Here is a 14,821-nt window from a genome sequence, read left to right on the forward strand (position 1 = left end):
TATTGCGCCATATTTTCCAAAGTATTTCACAATCATTTTTCCAATGCTGTATTTCTGTCGGTGATTTTTATTTTAAATTCTCCTTTCGTCATTTGATAACTGATCGACATCTGAGTTTTTAAAAAAACGGTCTTGATTTAACGTCATTGTCGGGCGGGGTCTGTGACGTCAGAGCGCACAGGCGTGGAAGCATCAAATGTTCGTAACTGAGCCGCGCAGGTTGTCATTGTCCAGGTAATCGAGGCCAGAATGGGGAAACTTCAGACGTTTGAAATTTTATTCGACCAAAACAAGACGATGTACAGCTCAGGTGAGCCTGTCACCGGTAGCGTGAAGGTGGACCTGAGCAGCTCTATGCTGTGTAAAGGTAAGAACCTGCTCACCTGGTGGATCACGGCTCCCAACAAGGAAGTAGGCTCCACTAAAAGAGCGTCACTTAAATTTGCGTGGACTTCAGCGGATTTAAGTGGTTTCATAAATTGGTCTTAATGAAAGTCTTAGATTTTTCTGCAGCTCCCCGTTAATTTGTACAGTATTCTTACAGATTCAGTGGGATCTGTTTGGTAGATTGTTGTTATTATTCGTGCTATTTTTAGCAGCACCAGCGCTGGAAAAAGGCCTGACTTTGGTTAAAGTATTCGCTTAAATGTGGCTAAAGTGAGGGGTTTTGTAAAGCACAGTGGTAGTTCTAATTGACAAATACTGAATGGTTTAGAAGATTTTTGACAAAACGTTAGGTGGAACATTAAAAGCTAATCAAAAAAAAAAAGCACAACAGCAGGACAAATGTTAACTTTCATCTGAAACAGTGAGTAAATAGACTATCAAAAGTTAAAAAGTTGTGGTTTGGAGGATGGAGGATTATATACTATGATATCGTATCATATACAATGGATTCTATTTTCTTTTGACCAACACAAATTACAGCCAAACAAATATCTTCTAGCAAATATATCAGGCTATTTATGGGGTTATATCTTTCATTTATTAGGTGTGGATGATCTGATCAAAGAGAGGTCCACGTTCTGTGTTGGTTTGAACAAAACTGTTATTATTATTATTATTATTATTATTATTATTATTATTAAATAGCTTTGTAACCTGGTCTGGAGGCCCAGGGACTAATCTACAGGGACTGTTTATTGCTGTGGATGTACCAGCACATCGCACGATCAGAGCTCATGCATTTGTTTGATGCAGCAGTTTGTTCGGATAGCAAAGTTTTTTTTGTTTGAGGGTAGTCAAATGATAAAAACAATCACTTGTATTTGTGGGATGAATGTTGCCACGTAATTAAAATCCCAATTGACAAAACTGAGGATGAAAAAAAGGTTGTTTTTTTTTAACCATAATTACAGTTGAACATTCTGTCCCCCTTCATTTGTGTTAATACATCAATGCAGATTAGGATTTTCTTGCATCAAATGTGAGATTTTGGTAAAAAACAAGATTTTTTTACAGACCCTCCTTGGAATGTAAAGTAGACTAAGACTGGAAACTAAATATGATGAATGGAATTCATCATAATTACAGTGAAAACAATGGCCCTATGTGTTTTATTTATAAGTCAAAAACAGATACGTGTTCAGTTATCAACATATAACTGAAACAAGCCTAACCATTTGCTATAATTATCTTTCTAGATATTGTCATTATCATAGTAATGTGGCCTACTTATTGTTAAGCTAGCTGCTAAGACAGACCGAATTGTTATCAGTGAAACTAACCACCAACAGAACAGTCCCTCACACAGTATGGTGGTTGTAGGAGTGGCAAACCAGCAGTTCCAGTATGGACTCATGAAGGCTCTTCACCACTTCAAAGAGTTGGCACAAGAACGTCCAGTTAATATAGCTTCGCATTGGGGTGGAACTTTAAGATGGGAGTGCTTTGTTGACATGAAATCTTCTCCTGCAGAGTGAGCAAACTACTTTATATTGATCGATAATTCCTTCTTGGGAAATTTGAACTCACACTTCCCATCAAGACAGCCAGTAGAAATGGGAATGGTCAATGGAATTCTATGAAAACATATGAGCATATGTAGGAATGTCATGTGCTTATAATTGTGTTCGCTTGGAACTTCTCTTACAGTGAAAAAGTCTTCTGCCAGAGTTTCTGTTCCATTGTTCCTGTTGTACTTCTATAATGGAGGAAACACAGTCCCATTTATGATCATGATCAAGATAATTTGACCAACATTAACATGATCAATGTCAGAAAAGTCAATAGTTGACCCCCAGTATCGGTATCAATCCAGATCAGTGCAGCAGCATTGAAGGCTCTTGCTAATGTTTGTACTCGTTTACGCTGACTGATTAAATCAAACCGGCCTGGGTGAGGTTGGGGTAACTGTGGGGACATGGGTCATACCTTTGCAATGTGGGGGTGGGGGGGTGGGGGGTGGAATTCTCATTGTTGGAACCATGAGAATGCTAAATTAATGCCGCATACAGTATGTACAAATGATTATATTTGATGTGTATATGAGTGGGAAAATACACTTTAAAAAGGTGTATTTTGTTTGTGTTCTGTCCTTGTATTTAGAGTCTTTTTGCTCTGCTTTGATTTTTTAAATTCTATGTAATTCTTCCTCTTCTCCCTGGATGGGCTTAACCTTCAGCGCAGGTGCTCAGCAATGATTTGTTGCATATGAGAAGAATACAAATATCTGAGGGTGAAGACAAGTGTTACATTTGAAAGATCCTGCTGAATGGAATGTGTTTCCTCTACGCCCCCTCCCCACCCCAGTGTTCCAGTGTGTCCAGAAAAGAAATGAATATCTCTTTTGTTTGAATGTCTTTTTTGTTCACTCTGCAGCCATCAAAATAAACTGCTGTGGTTTCTGTGGTGTCACTAATAAGGTAAATGACACATCCTGGAATGTGGAGGAGCAGTACTTTAACAGCACCATCTCTGTGGCTGATAAAGGTATGCTACTGGTGCTACTCAAGAGCTAAACTGTTGATTTCAAAAGTCACCTTCACTTAGTACACCTATGAACCACGAACCACACCAAGGTAAATCACCCTGATCTGTGGGTCTATTTGTAGGAGCGATCAGGTTAAATTCTTTAAACACCAGCTGCACACGTATTGCAACACATTAAAGTTATATGTCAATGATTCGGCCAGTGTCAGATCCAGTTTGGCAATAATGAACAGTCTGTCAAGTGTGGCATTTGCCATTAAAACTGTATTTCCACCAGTTCATGGTGCACTTGAGGATAAACGTATACATATATACGTGTACATAATATCGCTTCATCCTCCAAAATGTTTCAATCATGGTAGAGTGATTGATCCCTGTCTTCCCACCCGTCAGTATTGTGAGAGGAAGCGTGAAGCAGTAGAGCTGGAATGTAGCTTCTACACGATAAATCATGTGATCAAACTCACTGCTGTGAGTTAGGACTGACAGAGTGAAACACATACTTAGAGGATTTAATATTATTTACACTTCTGCTTTGAGACTGACATGTTTTTGTTTTGTCTGACTGATGTGATGTGCATTCTCCATCCTGTACAGGAACGCTGAAACAAGGAAAACATGTTTTCCCCTTCAAGTTTCTCCTACCAGGTACAGTCATAAATTAAGAATTGTATTAGTTCTGGTGTAAGTTAGTTCTTTTTTTGATTACATGGAGACATGTTCTAGCATGTCCTGGCCAGTTCATTAGGTACCCCTCACCAGGTATGTGCGAGGCAGCGCCTCTCCGTTCAGAAGGGCCATAAATTTTAATTGATTAGATGGAAAAAGCTGCTGGAAACATTCCTCTTTTTAATGGTTCAAAATGACATGGCATTTGCCGCAGATTGCAGCTGGAGCCCATCCCATCTCCCTTTGGGAAGAAGGTGGGGTACACCCTGGAAGAGTCGCCATTTCCCTTTAACCTCTGGCATCAACAAGGCATTTTTGGGCAGAGAACTGTTGCTCACTGGAGATTTCTGCAAACCAAATGCCACAAAATACCGAGAATCTCACAAGATAAGGACGATTCCTGTCTGCAAATGATCTCCAGATGTGTTAACATAGCCCATGTTAGTCAACTCAGTGTGGATTGTGAATCAGCTGTTGTGCAAATAGGATAGAAACAGATGCAAATGAGAGACCGTTAGCAGGACAACCCCCCAGCATGGTGCCAGCAGCACAGAGCAGATGCCATGAGAGCAGACAGAGGAGGAGCATTTTCTGAAGTAAAGAGGGTTATGTGACCAATGACCAAAGGAAAATGAACTATCATCTATCATCACTCAGCAAATTGACTGGAATGAAACCAATTCATAGAAGGTGTACAAATAACATAAATACAATTATTAGCTTTGGCAGCATTATAGTGAATAATAAGATTAACTTCTAATTTATTAAACACATTTTTAGCAGTTAACCTAAATATTATGTATATTTACACATGGCAATAAGTCAATTTCTTTTATTGATGTACATAATGCCAACACAAAAAAAGCAGTTTTGCTCCAAAATAATGACACAACTTTTAACTGTAGAGGAAGTGATGTCTGATTTCAACACAGGAAGTAGTTTTATCTGGGTTGCATGACAATTGGTCTTTGTAGTTTCTTTTGTTTCCATTCAGTCTTTTGGTGAGGTCATAAGAAAGGCTTGGTATTCTTAAAATTTTAAGGTTTTTCTGAGATTTTTCCAGAAGTTTAGAAAAAGGTTATTCCCAAACAAAGCATCTTAGGCCTTAAAAGAGCTCATAAGGTGAAAAAACATTAAGCTCTAAGGATTAAGGATTCTGAGCATCTGCATCAATACAGGCCCGGTAATCTGCATCCTTTCTTCAGGAATAAAACCATTCTCTATTGGCAATGTTTCCACAGCCTCGTGTCCCACATCTTTTGAAGGCAAATACGGTCGGATCATTTACAGAGTGAGAGCGATTATCGACACGCCGCGGTTTGTCACAGACTACAACACAGAGAAATTTTTCTACCTGCTCAACCTTCTCAACCTGAATGAGCTGCCAGACATTTGGGTGAGTTATGAAGTTGTTTCACACTTCTCGCCTGGGATGATCTTCAACATGCCTAAAAACTCTTTATTCCCTGCTGCTATGTTAAAACCCCATCTAGATTTTAAATATAAAAAACCTCCATTATAAATGAATATATTGTTGATTATAAATGCAGGACAGAGTTGATAAATCTATGATCTCCATGCAGGGAAAGTCCTCATCTGCGGTGACCAAAGAATTCACCTACATGCTGATGAAATCGGGTACCGTGGTGCTGAAGGCCCAAACTGACATGAAGGGTTACACACCAGGACAGATTATCCAGGTGATGGCCAACATCTCCAACCAATCTGGGAAGTCTACAGGCCACATGGCAGCCAGCCTGGTGCAGGTGAGAACACTCAAACACAGAATCCCTGCATCTGCTTTCTTGCTATCCAATTAATGCAATTTAAAAATGTTGTAAATGACTTGTTCCCATTTCATTATCCAATTTCTAGCAAGTGAGCTATGGGCTAAAGAAGCCCGTCCATGATATCAGGACAATAGCAGAGGTGGAAGGAGGTGTAGTGAAGCCTGGGAAGGAGGTGGAGTGGAAAGAGCAGATCATTGTTCCTCCTCTTCCTCAATCATCTCTTGCTGGATGTGAGCTCATCAAGATTGACTATTATGTCAAAGTAAGAGCTCCTCTGTCACGCTGTTTACTCATGCTGATGACCATTAAGTGCTGGCAGCTTTCATTTTTAACCGTTATGTTGATGGACATTCTTAATTATGGAGGTCAGTACTGGCTAAGTGCTTCAGCCAGTAAGACTGAATGTCTTTTACCAGGTTTTTGTTGTAAGCATATGAAGCTTGTTTCATTTCTTCCATTCATGCTATTATTAATTTCAAGTGTCTGTTTATAGAGCAGCCATAGAAATATATCTACCCTTTTCAGCAAGTGATCATTGTAATTCTGATGTAATGTCATAGCTGTAGCATAAATGTTATGTATAAATTCTCAATCCACTGTTAAATCCTAACATATTCATGTCTTTTGATTATCAGGTCAGTCTAAAATTCCCAGATGTCCAGTTGACTTTGCCGATTCACATTGGAAATGTGTCCTTGGACAAAAAACTCCAGCCTTCCAGCAAAGCAGCTCCTTTGGTCCCTTCGTCTGCTTCATCTGGGGAACCATTGCCTTCTCTTCCCACTCCAGACATAACCAGCTCTAGCTGTACCCCCACATGCCCTCCTGAACCTACCCCCATACTACCATTCCCACGGCCTCTACCCCGTGTCAGGTTGTCCTCCCATACTTGCCCCAGCGCTCCTCCAGCTGAGTACCAAAATGGGGCAGAGGGCGGGCCTCCATTTGACGAACGCTTCCCCAACAAGCGCCAGTCCCAGCTGGTGTCGCCCAGTGCTTTCAGCTATGTGCCAGGCCTTGTTTTCCCCAACAACCCCAGCGGTTCCATCACTCCCTCCAGTATGTTCAGTGCCTCAGCGCCTCACATCACAGACGGAGCAAGCTCGACCCCCGTCCCTCCTCCACGCTACAGTGCAGTCAGCAGTCCACAAGGTCAGTTCTCATAAGCTTACTGGCATTCAAAGCTCATCTCCTCCAGTCCCAGCATTAACTATTGTAAAATCAATTTATTAAATATATGACTATCTCAGACTTTGCAGTGGGTAAAAAAGCTTTTTAAAAAGAAAAAACATAATTTTTACCAACTGATGATAAGACTGATGGATTGTGAGAATGACCACGGTGTTGTGCAATAATTTTTATTGTGATTGTCATTTGATTTATCTTTAATAATAGCATTTTATGTGCGTTAGGAGTCTTATTTAATTTCGATTTCTGCTGCAGTTTCAAAATGCTGAAACACATCTTCATTAAATTCCCATATGAATCCACAAGTCTTATATAAGTTTATGCACGAATATAGAAACAAGACTGGCTGCTTTACTGACTGTCAGTCTGTTTGACATTTGATGTTTTCAAATGTTCTTGTTTGTACAATTTTCACAAAAACTTCAACATTAACAATAATTATCTTTATTTTATCTATTAAATTTAATAAGATTTCACATTTTATTCTGTGTTTTTGTGGATAAAGATGGTGTGACGGTAATTTGGGAGATGTGGATCGTAAATTCATTATCTTTTTAAAGTAGAATTTAGAATTATCTGCACTTCATCTTATTTAGATTTTGCAGCTTTTACTTTATAGCTGTTACAATTTCTAATTCATCATTCCAGCACTAATGCAGATGTGAGCTGTAGAGAAATGACTCCAACCACAGCTTCAGGGGCTCCCTGGCTGTGGGCATTTCATGCATAGGAGATTGTAGTTATTGTTTGTGCCTAAACAGTGTCTTCCGTGTGTGTGTGTGTGTGTGTGTGTGTGTGTGTGTGTGTGTGTGTGTGTGTGTGTGTGTGTGTGTTGTGTGTGTGTGTGTGTGTGTGTGTGTGTGTGTGTGTGTGTGTGTGTGTGGTGTGTGTGTGTGTGCACAGAGGCTCCTCCTTCTTATGATGAGAGCTGCAGCAACTGAAGTGGATGAAGCAGCATCGTTTCACTGGCTGCAACCTGTCGAACAGAAATGCTTTGTGTGCCTTCTTAACTTATATCTGATGTCATTTTATGAGGATCTCTTTTTAATTGATTTTCTAATTTAAAAAAAAAAACATATTCACATATATACACCTACGTGTATGTACTAAGACATATACAGTGCTTAACAAATTTATTAGACCACCAGATGTAGAAACGACAAAGTACAAATATTTTAAAAATCTGTTTGTTCAAACTCAAAATTGTACCTTTATTGTTAGGCAAATATACTGTAACTAAATAGTCCTTATTTATATATATGTGAACCAAAAATGTTAGGAGGTATTTATGACCTGTTGCCCTGACCCCACAGCTTACACACTGAAATTCTCTAAGCAGTCAGGAATCATGTAAAAATAACAAATTTGCCACCAATCAAAAGGGAAATGTGCTTAACATGTTTATTTTTAACAGTGAATTTTAAAGACTCATGGATAATAAGTATATTTCTGCATTAAAGATAAAAATAACGTATTGTGTAATCACCGATGCTGGCAAATTGCAGTGGCGGGTGGCCGACACCAGAGGGCGGTCTAACACATTTGTAAAGCTCTGTACATAAGTGTATTTCCATTTCCATATTTATAGATTTGACTAAATGATCCGTGGTTGCACAAGCAAAGCATCCCAAATCCTCCTCTGTGTTTAAGGGTTGAAAAGACAGGAACCATCCACTTACCATTTCTGCAGGTGAGTGGAGCAGATGGAAGCGAAAATAGCAAATTTGGACTTGGCAGACTAAAGTCCAGATTCTCACTGGTCTTCTGTCCTGAAGTTGATCTCTTTTTGTTGTTGTAGTTTCTTTGTGGTTTGACTGTGAAGGCCTGACTCGGGCAGCCTCTGATCAGTTGATATCAAAACGTGTCTGAACTCTCACTGTGAAGCATTTATATAGGCTCTAATCTGATGGGCTGGTAATTTTGGGATTCTGAGGCTGGTAACTGGTCCATTTATCCATTTAAGGGAGCTCACTCTTCCTTTCCTTAATGTCCTTGTGGGACCCACACTCACCATGGAGTTTGAGGGTTTGTGGAACTGTCCATGATATATTTTGAAAAATGAATACCGGTATATGAAGAACGAATGTACATATGAACCATATTCTTTATCTTTTCTTTGCTAACTATATAAGTCTTTCTTCATATGGTTGATGTCAAATTAAATATTGTAAAATGTTGGAATCAATAAAACTCAGGAAAACCACTGAATGAAAATGTTTGTACAAACTGACAGTACTGTGTGTGTAAGATATTTCCAACAATGAAGACAGCCACAGAGTCAAAAAAGTCTCTGCGTTTGGCCCCTTCTGTAAGGAGCTTTTGTGTTGCCAGGTTAGGAATGTGTAGCACTCCACTATACTGCTGTCCAAACACTGCATATTCAGTAGTGTAATGATGGATGTTTTCTTCCCCTCCATCTGGCTGGTATTGATCAGAAGCTTCAGGTTCTGTCATCTAAGTTCTGGTTTTCTGAAAGGCTCTCCTAAACTCTCCCGGATCAAGGTGTTGGGATGGAAGGGAGGGAACGTTCCACTGATCAAGCCAGTCAGAATGCAGCTGCTCGGATACAAGAGATCACATTAGTCCACTATTGACTTCTCTACACTGGCTCCCTGTAAAATTTAGAGTAGATTTTAAAATCCTCCTCACATTTATGGTTTTTCATTGCACTGTTCCTATTTAAGTGTACTTTTAACTCAGTGTCAGTATATAAAACTAAAGTTCAATCTGTCCTATTGGATTAGGCTTAGGGTGAACACAGAAATGTCCTCAGTTATGGCTCAGACTGCTTGGTGCTCACAGTGCTGCAGAGCGGGACCATGGTTCAGAGAGAGCCCGAACAAGAGGGACAACTGTCATCAGCAACACTTCACCAGGTGGCATTTGGGTGGTGTTCATCTGCACTCAATGGTGTATGGGATGAAGAGCAGCTGGGAGAGAATGTAGCCCAGCAGGGAGCCTGTGGAGGTAGTGAGGATATCTGACAAGTTGCTAATCTGGACACACAATTCTGTTGGTGAGAAAGTCCAGGATGAGCTGACTGCTCATATTGAAGTTCTGGTTCTGGAGTCTCTCTACTAAGATGTGGGTGTTGGTCATGAAACCTCTGTGTCTTTGGTAAGAAAACAACAGTTCAGCGAGTAACTGAAGCGTGCTTTTGTGTGTAGACCACACAGCACTCAGGCACAAGCATCAACAGGTAGGAGGTAGAGGTGGTCACAGGCTCCAGGTTCCTCCACGTAGGACTGGGACTAGACTGAACACCAACCACATCTTTTAAAAAGTCCAGCAGCATCTCTTCTTCCTGAGGACATTGAGAAGGTTCTAATGAATGGATGCTTAGTTTGTTGACCCAAGCTGGTCTAGCAGTGGAGAGGAAACGGCTTAAGATGGTTCAGGGGATGGTTGGCTCTCTGCTGCCTCACAAGGATGAGATCTACCTAAGATGTCTTCTTCACTGGGCCAAAGACTTTATAAGGTCTTACCTATTCAGGACAGTGCCTGTTCACCACCACCCTCCCCTCTGGCCGGCTCAGAGTCATGAAAGCTCCGACAGGCTCAAACACAGCATCTCCCCCAGGGCTGAGAAGAGACTTTTCTTTTTTATACGTCGCTGCTACACAGAAACAATGGTTTGTGGTAACTAAAGCTACTAATAAAGCTTCTTTTTATTCTAAAATATTCTGTTTGTTTTGATATCAAAGGTCTGTTCCTACGGAGCAGGTTATGACTTGTGATCCATCTTAGACAAAGAGGTGATGATTGTGGAATGCAGCTCTTAAATTCAGTGATTCTCTCCCTGCCTCAGCACCTTGAGCAGCAGAACTCTGAGCTCTTTACCAGATGAAATCAGCAATATCACCGTCCTGTTCAAATCTAACTTACTCTTAATTTGTGTGGGACAGTTTAATTAAAATGTTTGAAAGCTATTGAGGATGGATTCTGATTCTCTTACTAACATAAATATTTGACTCCATTTTCAGCTTTCTGGCTCTGTAAACCACCCCAGTGGATAATCTTATTAACAACAACCACCAAAACGACGCAGGTTTCAAACTCCTGTCATTTTCCTCAACTGTGACCACAGATGGACCAACTGTGGTAGAATAGTTGTATGAAAAGAAAAACAGTGATGACGTGTGCTGCGTCTTGTGAAAGTGTCCTGAAGAAACCAGCTGTGCGTTTGTCTGCTTGCAAACATGAAAGCTGCTTTATGTTTAAGCCCCTTTCAGCTGAATCCATGTCGGCCTTTCACAGCTGCTATCTTATCAGTCTGACGCCAGAGATGTACACATTTCTAACACCTTTAAGCGATCTGATACAGTTTGTATCAGATGTCCTCTCAATCCAGGAATATCATCAAGGGGACATTTTGCTGCTTTGGAATGACCAACTTTAAGCAACAGAAGTCATTTTTATAGTTTATAACTGCAATAATGATGCAGAAATGCTACTGACTTGAGCTCCGTTTAAATGTTTTAGCTTCACCATAAATGTTTCGGCATCATGAGGTAAATAAATACTAACACTGTCAAGAAAGAGCAATAAATGCTCTGCTAGCGATATATTATTAAACTGCACTTATATAGGAGAAATCAAGCCTAAAATAGTGCCTCACATTACCTGAATGCTGAGATAATGTGTGAGTAACTGTTATTTTATAAATATTGCGTCTTTTTGTGTGTTTAACCTTGACCAAGTGGTACTGTTCAGTTGTAGAAACGTGGGAATTGCGCCTGTTGTCTGTAGGATTAGTAACTTATTCCTAATTTCTTGTTCTCCCACCCCCAGCTCCCTGGGAAATATGGCCTGGACTCTTTTGCTGCTGGTCCTGTGTGGTCTGACTGTGGTTCAGGGGATTCAACCACCAGAATTCTTGCTGGTGCATTTGGATTTTCCTTGTTTTTAGGAGTCAATATGAGAAACAGGCAGCTACAAACAACCAGACTCAGAGTCCTTTTCATCTTATTCACTGAAATATGTGCAAAACCACATGCATATTTATATTAAATAAGTGTATATGTTGGATTTTGCACCCCTGAATCACGATGATCACCATAAAATGATGGTCACAGTCTGAATATTTTGACTTGTTTCAGATTAATGATGGTGTCATGGCTTGTAGCAACTTTTAATCTCACCTTTAACTTGTAGTTTAATCATGAATTTGAGCTCCCTTTCCATAGCATGAACATCTGATATTAATCCTAAATGCATCATAACCCCTTTAAAAATGTGCATGAATAGAAGTGTATTATGGGTCCATGTAATTCATAACATGTATCTCTCCTGAATAAATGTTCATCCATTTCAAAGACTGGGACACACACGACCACAACTTCAGTTTTTGGTGGTGTTCTGGTTGTACCACTTTGGTGTCATGAAGTGAGCTCGATCTTGTTTTCCAGAGAGCGGCTGCCCTGTATTACATAACACTGAGAGTGCAGCAGATTGTGCAGTTGGGAGGTCAAAGCGATATGAGACCCGAGGGCCTTTAAATAAGGTGCAACGGGATGAAAACATGAGCAGAAAGGTTTCAGAGTTACAAGTAAGAACTGTGTATCTTTTGATTTTGACCTAATTCCTGCCATTCTTTAATTTCAGAGTCGTTTCTTTCTTGTTGCCATGGATGCTGTTGGATGTGTTTTAGAGTGTAAAGTTGTTTTTCTCTCACCCACAGCCTCCTGTGGAACATGGCCTCCTCTCTTTCTCTTCTGCTGCTGGTCCTGTGCAGTCTGGCTGCAGCTCAGGCCAGGCTTAGAGTGTTCAACCTGCGGGCCACTGGCCTCCCCTCTGATGCACTGGGTGTCTCCGACGGTTATGTAAAGGTGTCCTGCGGGGCAGTTAGTCTGGGTAAGACGGCTGTCCTTCATAACCAGGTCAACCCCTGGTGGGAGGAAGAGTTTGCCTACCTGAGTGCTAAGGAAAATGACATCCTGAGGCTGGAAGTCTTTGACAGCGACCTCATCTTTGATGATGAGCTGGGCGTTTGTTCAAGACAGCTCAAGAAGGGAACCTATGACTACCAATGCTCCCTGGAAGATGGTGCCAGCCTCTATTATTCCTACACACTTTACTGAGCCTCTGGTGTTTGATCCATCCTGCACACTGGCAGTTAAAAACCTCATGCGGTGTAACTCTGATCATCAGCTGCTTTTCCTCGTTTCACAACGTGATCGTACGAAATAAACAGCTGCAACAACCAGACTGTTTGTCTTTAGTCGTTCGTATTAAAGTCCAATACCATCAAATATGAACTCCAGGTGTGACAAACCAACATACAGTTCCCCACATTTGATTTCTGATTTTTGTCTGAAATGTCTCGAAACAGTAAAATACTTAACCTGAAACCCACTTATAGACATGTACACACAAAAAAATGTAAATGCAAATTTTAGAAAATTACAAAAATGTAGAGATATGTAGAAAGAGCAATAATACTATATAAATGATACACAGACCAGACGTCAGACTAACTAATAAACTATCATGTCAGACACATGGTTCCTCCTTGATGAACATGTTTTAATATTATGTTCTGAAGTTGATTAAACTTCATCTTACCATCTGTTAATGTGTGACCTCACAAAAGCCGCTGTAACATCACAGACATTACTGACTTTAATTAATAAATTAAATCCTTCCTACAACTGAGACATCGGCGTTACATAACGCAGAATTTAGCAGATCATGCTAATGGCAGTATTTGGTGGGGCGAAATGGGCGGAGCTTATATGAGATGGTTGCCTTTAAATACAAATGAGATTGTGGAAAGCAGAGTCGTGAGAAAAAAGGCTTCCAGACAGCAGGTAAGAATAAGTTCATATGGTCACTGTGTAAAGGATACTGGAATCATTCTTAATATTTCATAGCTGAACTGAATTACTGAAATAAGGTCCTAATGAACATTTGCAGTACTTCTGGTCGTGATATCTTACACTCATGTAGATGAAACCCTTTTGTTGCATTAACAGGAGACTCACTTCACAAATAAAAAATGACTTCAGGAGGTGTTTTACAGTTTGATATATTCTTTTAGCCTATTTTACTCTAATCTGTTTTTAGAACTGTGTTTATGATCCAGCTATATTCATATGGGGGATGTTGAGGCATTTTTGATCGTATTTTAATATTTTCTTATGGGTCTGCAGTTATTTTCCTCAGTAAGCTAAAATACCTCTAAAATATAGAAACCTCAGTGAACGTTCAAATAAGAAGTCTGAACATTCAGCAAGGTTTCTTTATTTACTAGATTAGATTAAAATTAAATTGGATTAGATTAAGTTGGTCAGAAAAGGCCGAGAGGTGTTTTTGAAACATCTCTCAGTGCACTAAAGTCTTGTTCAAACCTACATACGCTCACACTCTCACTCAGGTCGGAGGAGCTCCTCTTCCTGGCCTAAAGCTTTTGGAAATTCTTTAAATTAGGAAACCATTTATACGTTTATAGGCAGTGGCTGTGTGGCAGATGAAAATGATTTATGCTCCTCTGCAGCCCCAGTGACACCATGGCCTCCACTCTTCCTCTTCTTGTGCTGGTCCTCTTCAGTCTGAGCTTGGCTCATGCTCAGATTACAGTGTTCAACCTGCGAGCGTCTGATCTTCCTGGGAACCTCCTGGGCACCACAGACGGCTACGTCAAGGTGTTCTGCGGCTCAGCATCTCTGGGTGAAACATCTGTTCGGAATGACAACAAAAACCCCTGGTGGGAGGAAGAGTTCCAATACTTCAATACTCAGGAAAACGACGTCCTGAGGCTGGAAGTACATGACAGCGACTTTCTCTTTGATGACCTGCTTGGAGTCTGTCAGAGGCAGGTCAAGAGGGGAACCCATGACCACAACTGCTTCCTGGAGAAAGGAGGCACCCTCCATTATTCCTACACACTCAACTGAGCCTTCCATCCATTTTCACACACGTTCACATCACTCTGACAGGTACTGATAGCCTGCAGCACTCACGCCCAGCGCTGTACAAGAAAGTCGACATGTCCATTAATCTGTTCAGGATCTCCCACATTATTGGTTAATATTCCAAAATGTGCGTGGCACTGAAGCCATTATTACCGACTGTGGCCATATGCTTGGCCTCACAAACGGCAGTTTCATTCAATAAATCTGATAAGCATTTAATTCTGACTTAGTGCTTTGACTTTTCCCTCGATATCAATCCTTTCTCTCTCATATTGTGGCTTCAATGTGCATGCATGCACACATACATGTTGTTAGAGTTATTTTCTCTCA

The 14,821-nt window shown here is 40.4% G+C and overlaps 3 protein-coding genes across 3 annotated transcripts; all 3 read left to right on the forward strand.

The window, feature by feature from the left end:
* Positions 1-153: 153 nt before the first annotated feature.
* arrdc1a (arrestin domain containing 1a) lies at positions 154-8,781 on the forward strand. Its single transcript, XM_057033640.1, has 8 exons — positions 154-367; positions 2,821-2,931; positions 3,529-3,579; positions 4,842-4,996; positions 5,184-5,366; positions 5,476-5,652; positions 6,026-6,542; positions 7,482-8,781. The coding sequence occupies exons 1-8, from the start codon at positions 250-252 to the stop codon at positions 7,517-7,519; spliced, it is 1,350 nt and encodes a 449-aa protein (XP_056889620.1). The 5' UTR covers positions 154-249; the 3' UTR covers positions 7,520-8,781.
* A 3,196-nt stretch (positions 8,782-11,977) lies between these two features.
* Positions 11,978-12,785, forward strand: LOC130526190 (uncharacterized). Its single transcript, XM_057033641.1, has 2 exons — positions 11,978-12,126; positions 12,259-12,785. Exon 2 carries the CDS (start codon positions 12,272-12,274, stop codon positions 12,656-12,658), a length of 387 nt encoding a protein of 128 aa, XP_056889621.1. The 5' UTR covers positions 11,978-12,126; positions 12,259-12,271; the 3' UTR covers positions 12,659-12,785.
* A 476-nt stretch (positions 12,786-13,261) lies between these two features.
* LOC130525885 (perforin-1-like) lies at positions 13,262-14,710 on the forward strand. Its single transcript, XM_057033140.1, has 2 exons — positions 13,262-13,387; positions 14,074-14,710. The coding sequence occupies exon 2, from the start codon at positions 14,087-14,089 to the stop codon at positions 14,471-14,473; it is 387 nt and encodes a 128-aa protein (XP_056889120.1). The 5' UTR covers positions 13,262-13,387; positions 14,074-14,086; the 3' UTR covers positions 14,474-14,710.
* The last annotated feature ends 111 nt before the right edge of the window (positions 14,711-14,821 follow it).

This window comes from Takifugu flavidus, chromosome 5 (assembly GCF_003711565.1).
Source record: "Takifugu flavidus isolate HTHZ2018 chromosome 5, ASM371156v2, whole genome shotgun sequence".
NCBI lineage: Eukaryota > Metazoa > Chordata > Actinopteri > Tetraodontiformes > Tetraodontidae > Takifugu > Takifugu flavidus.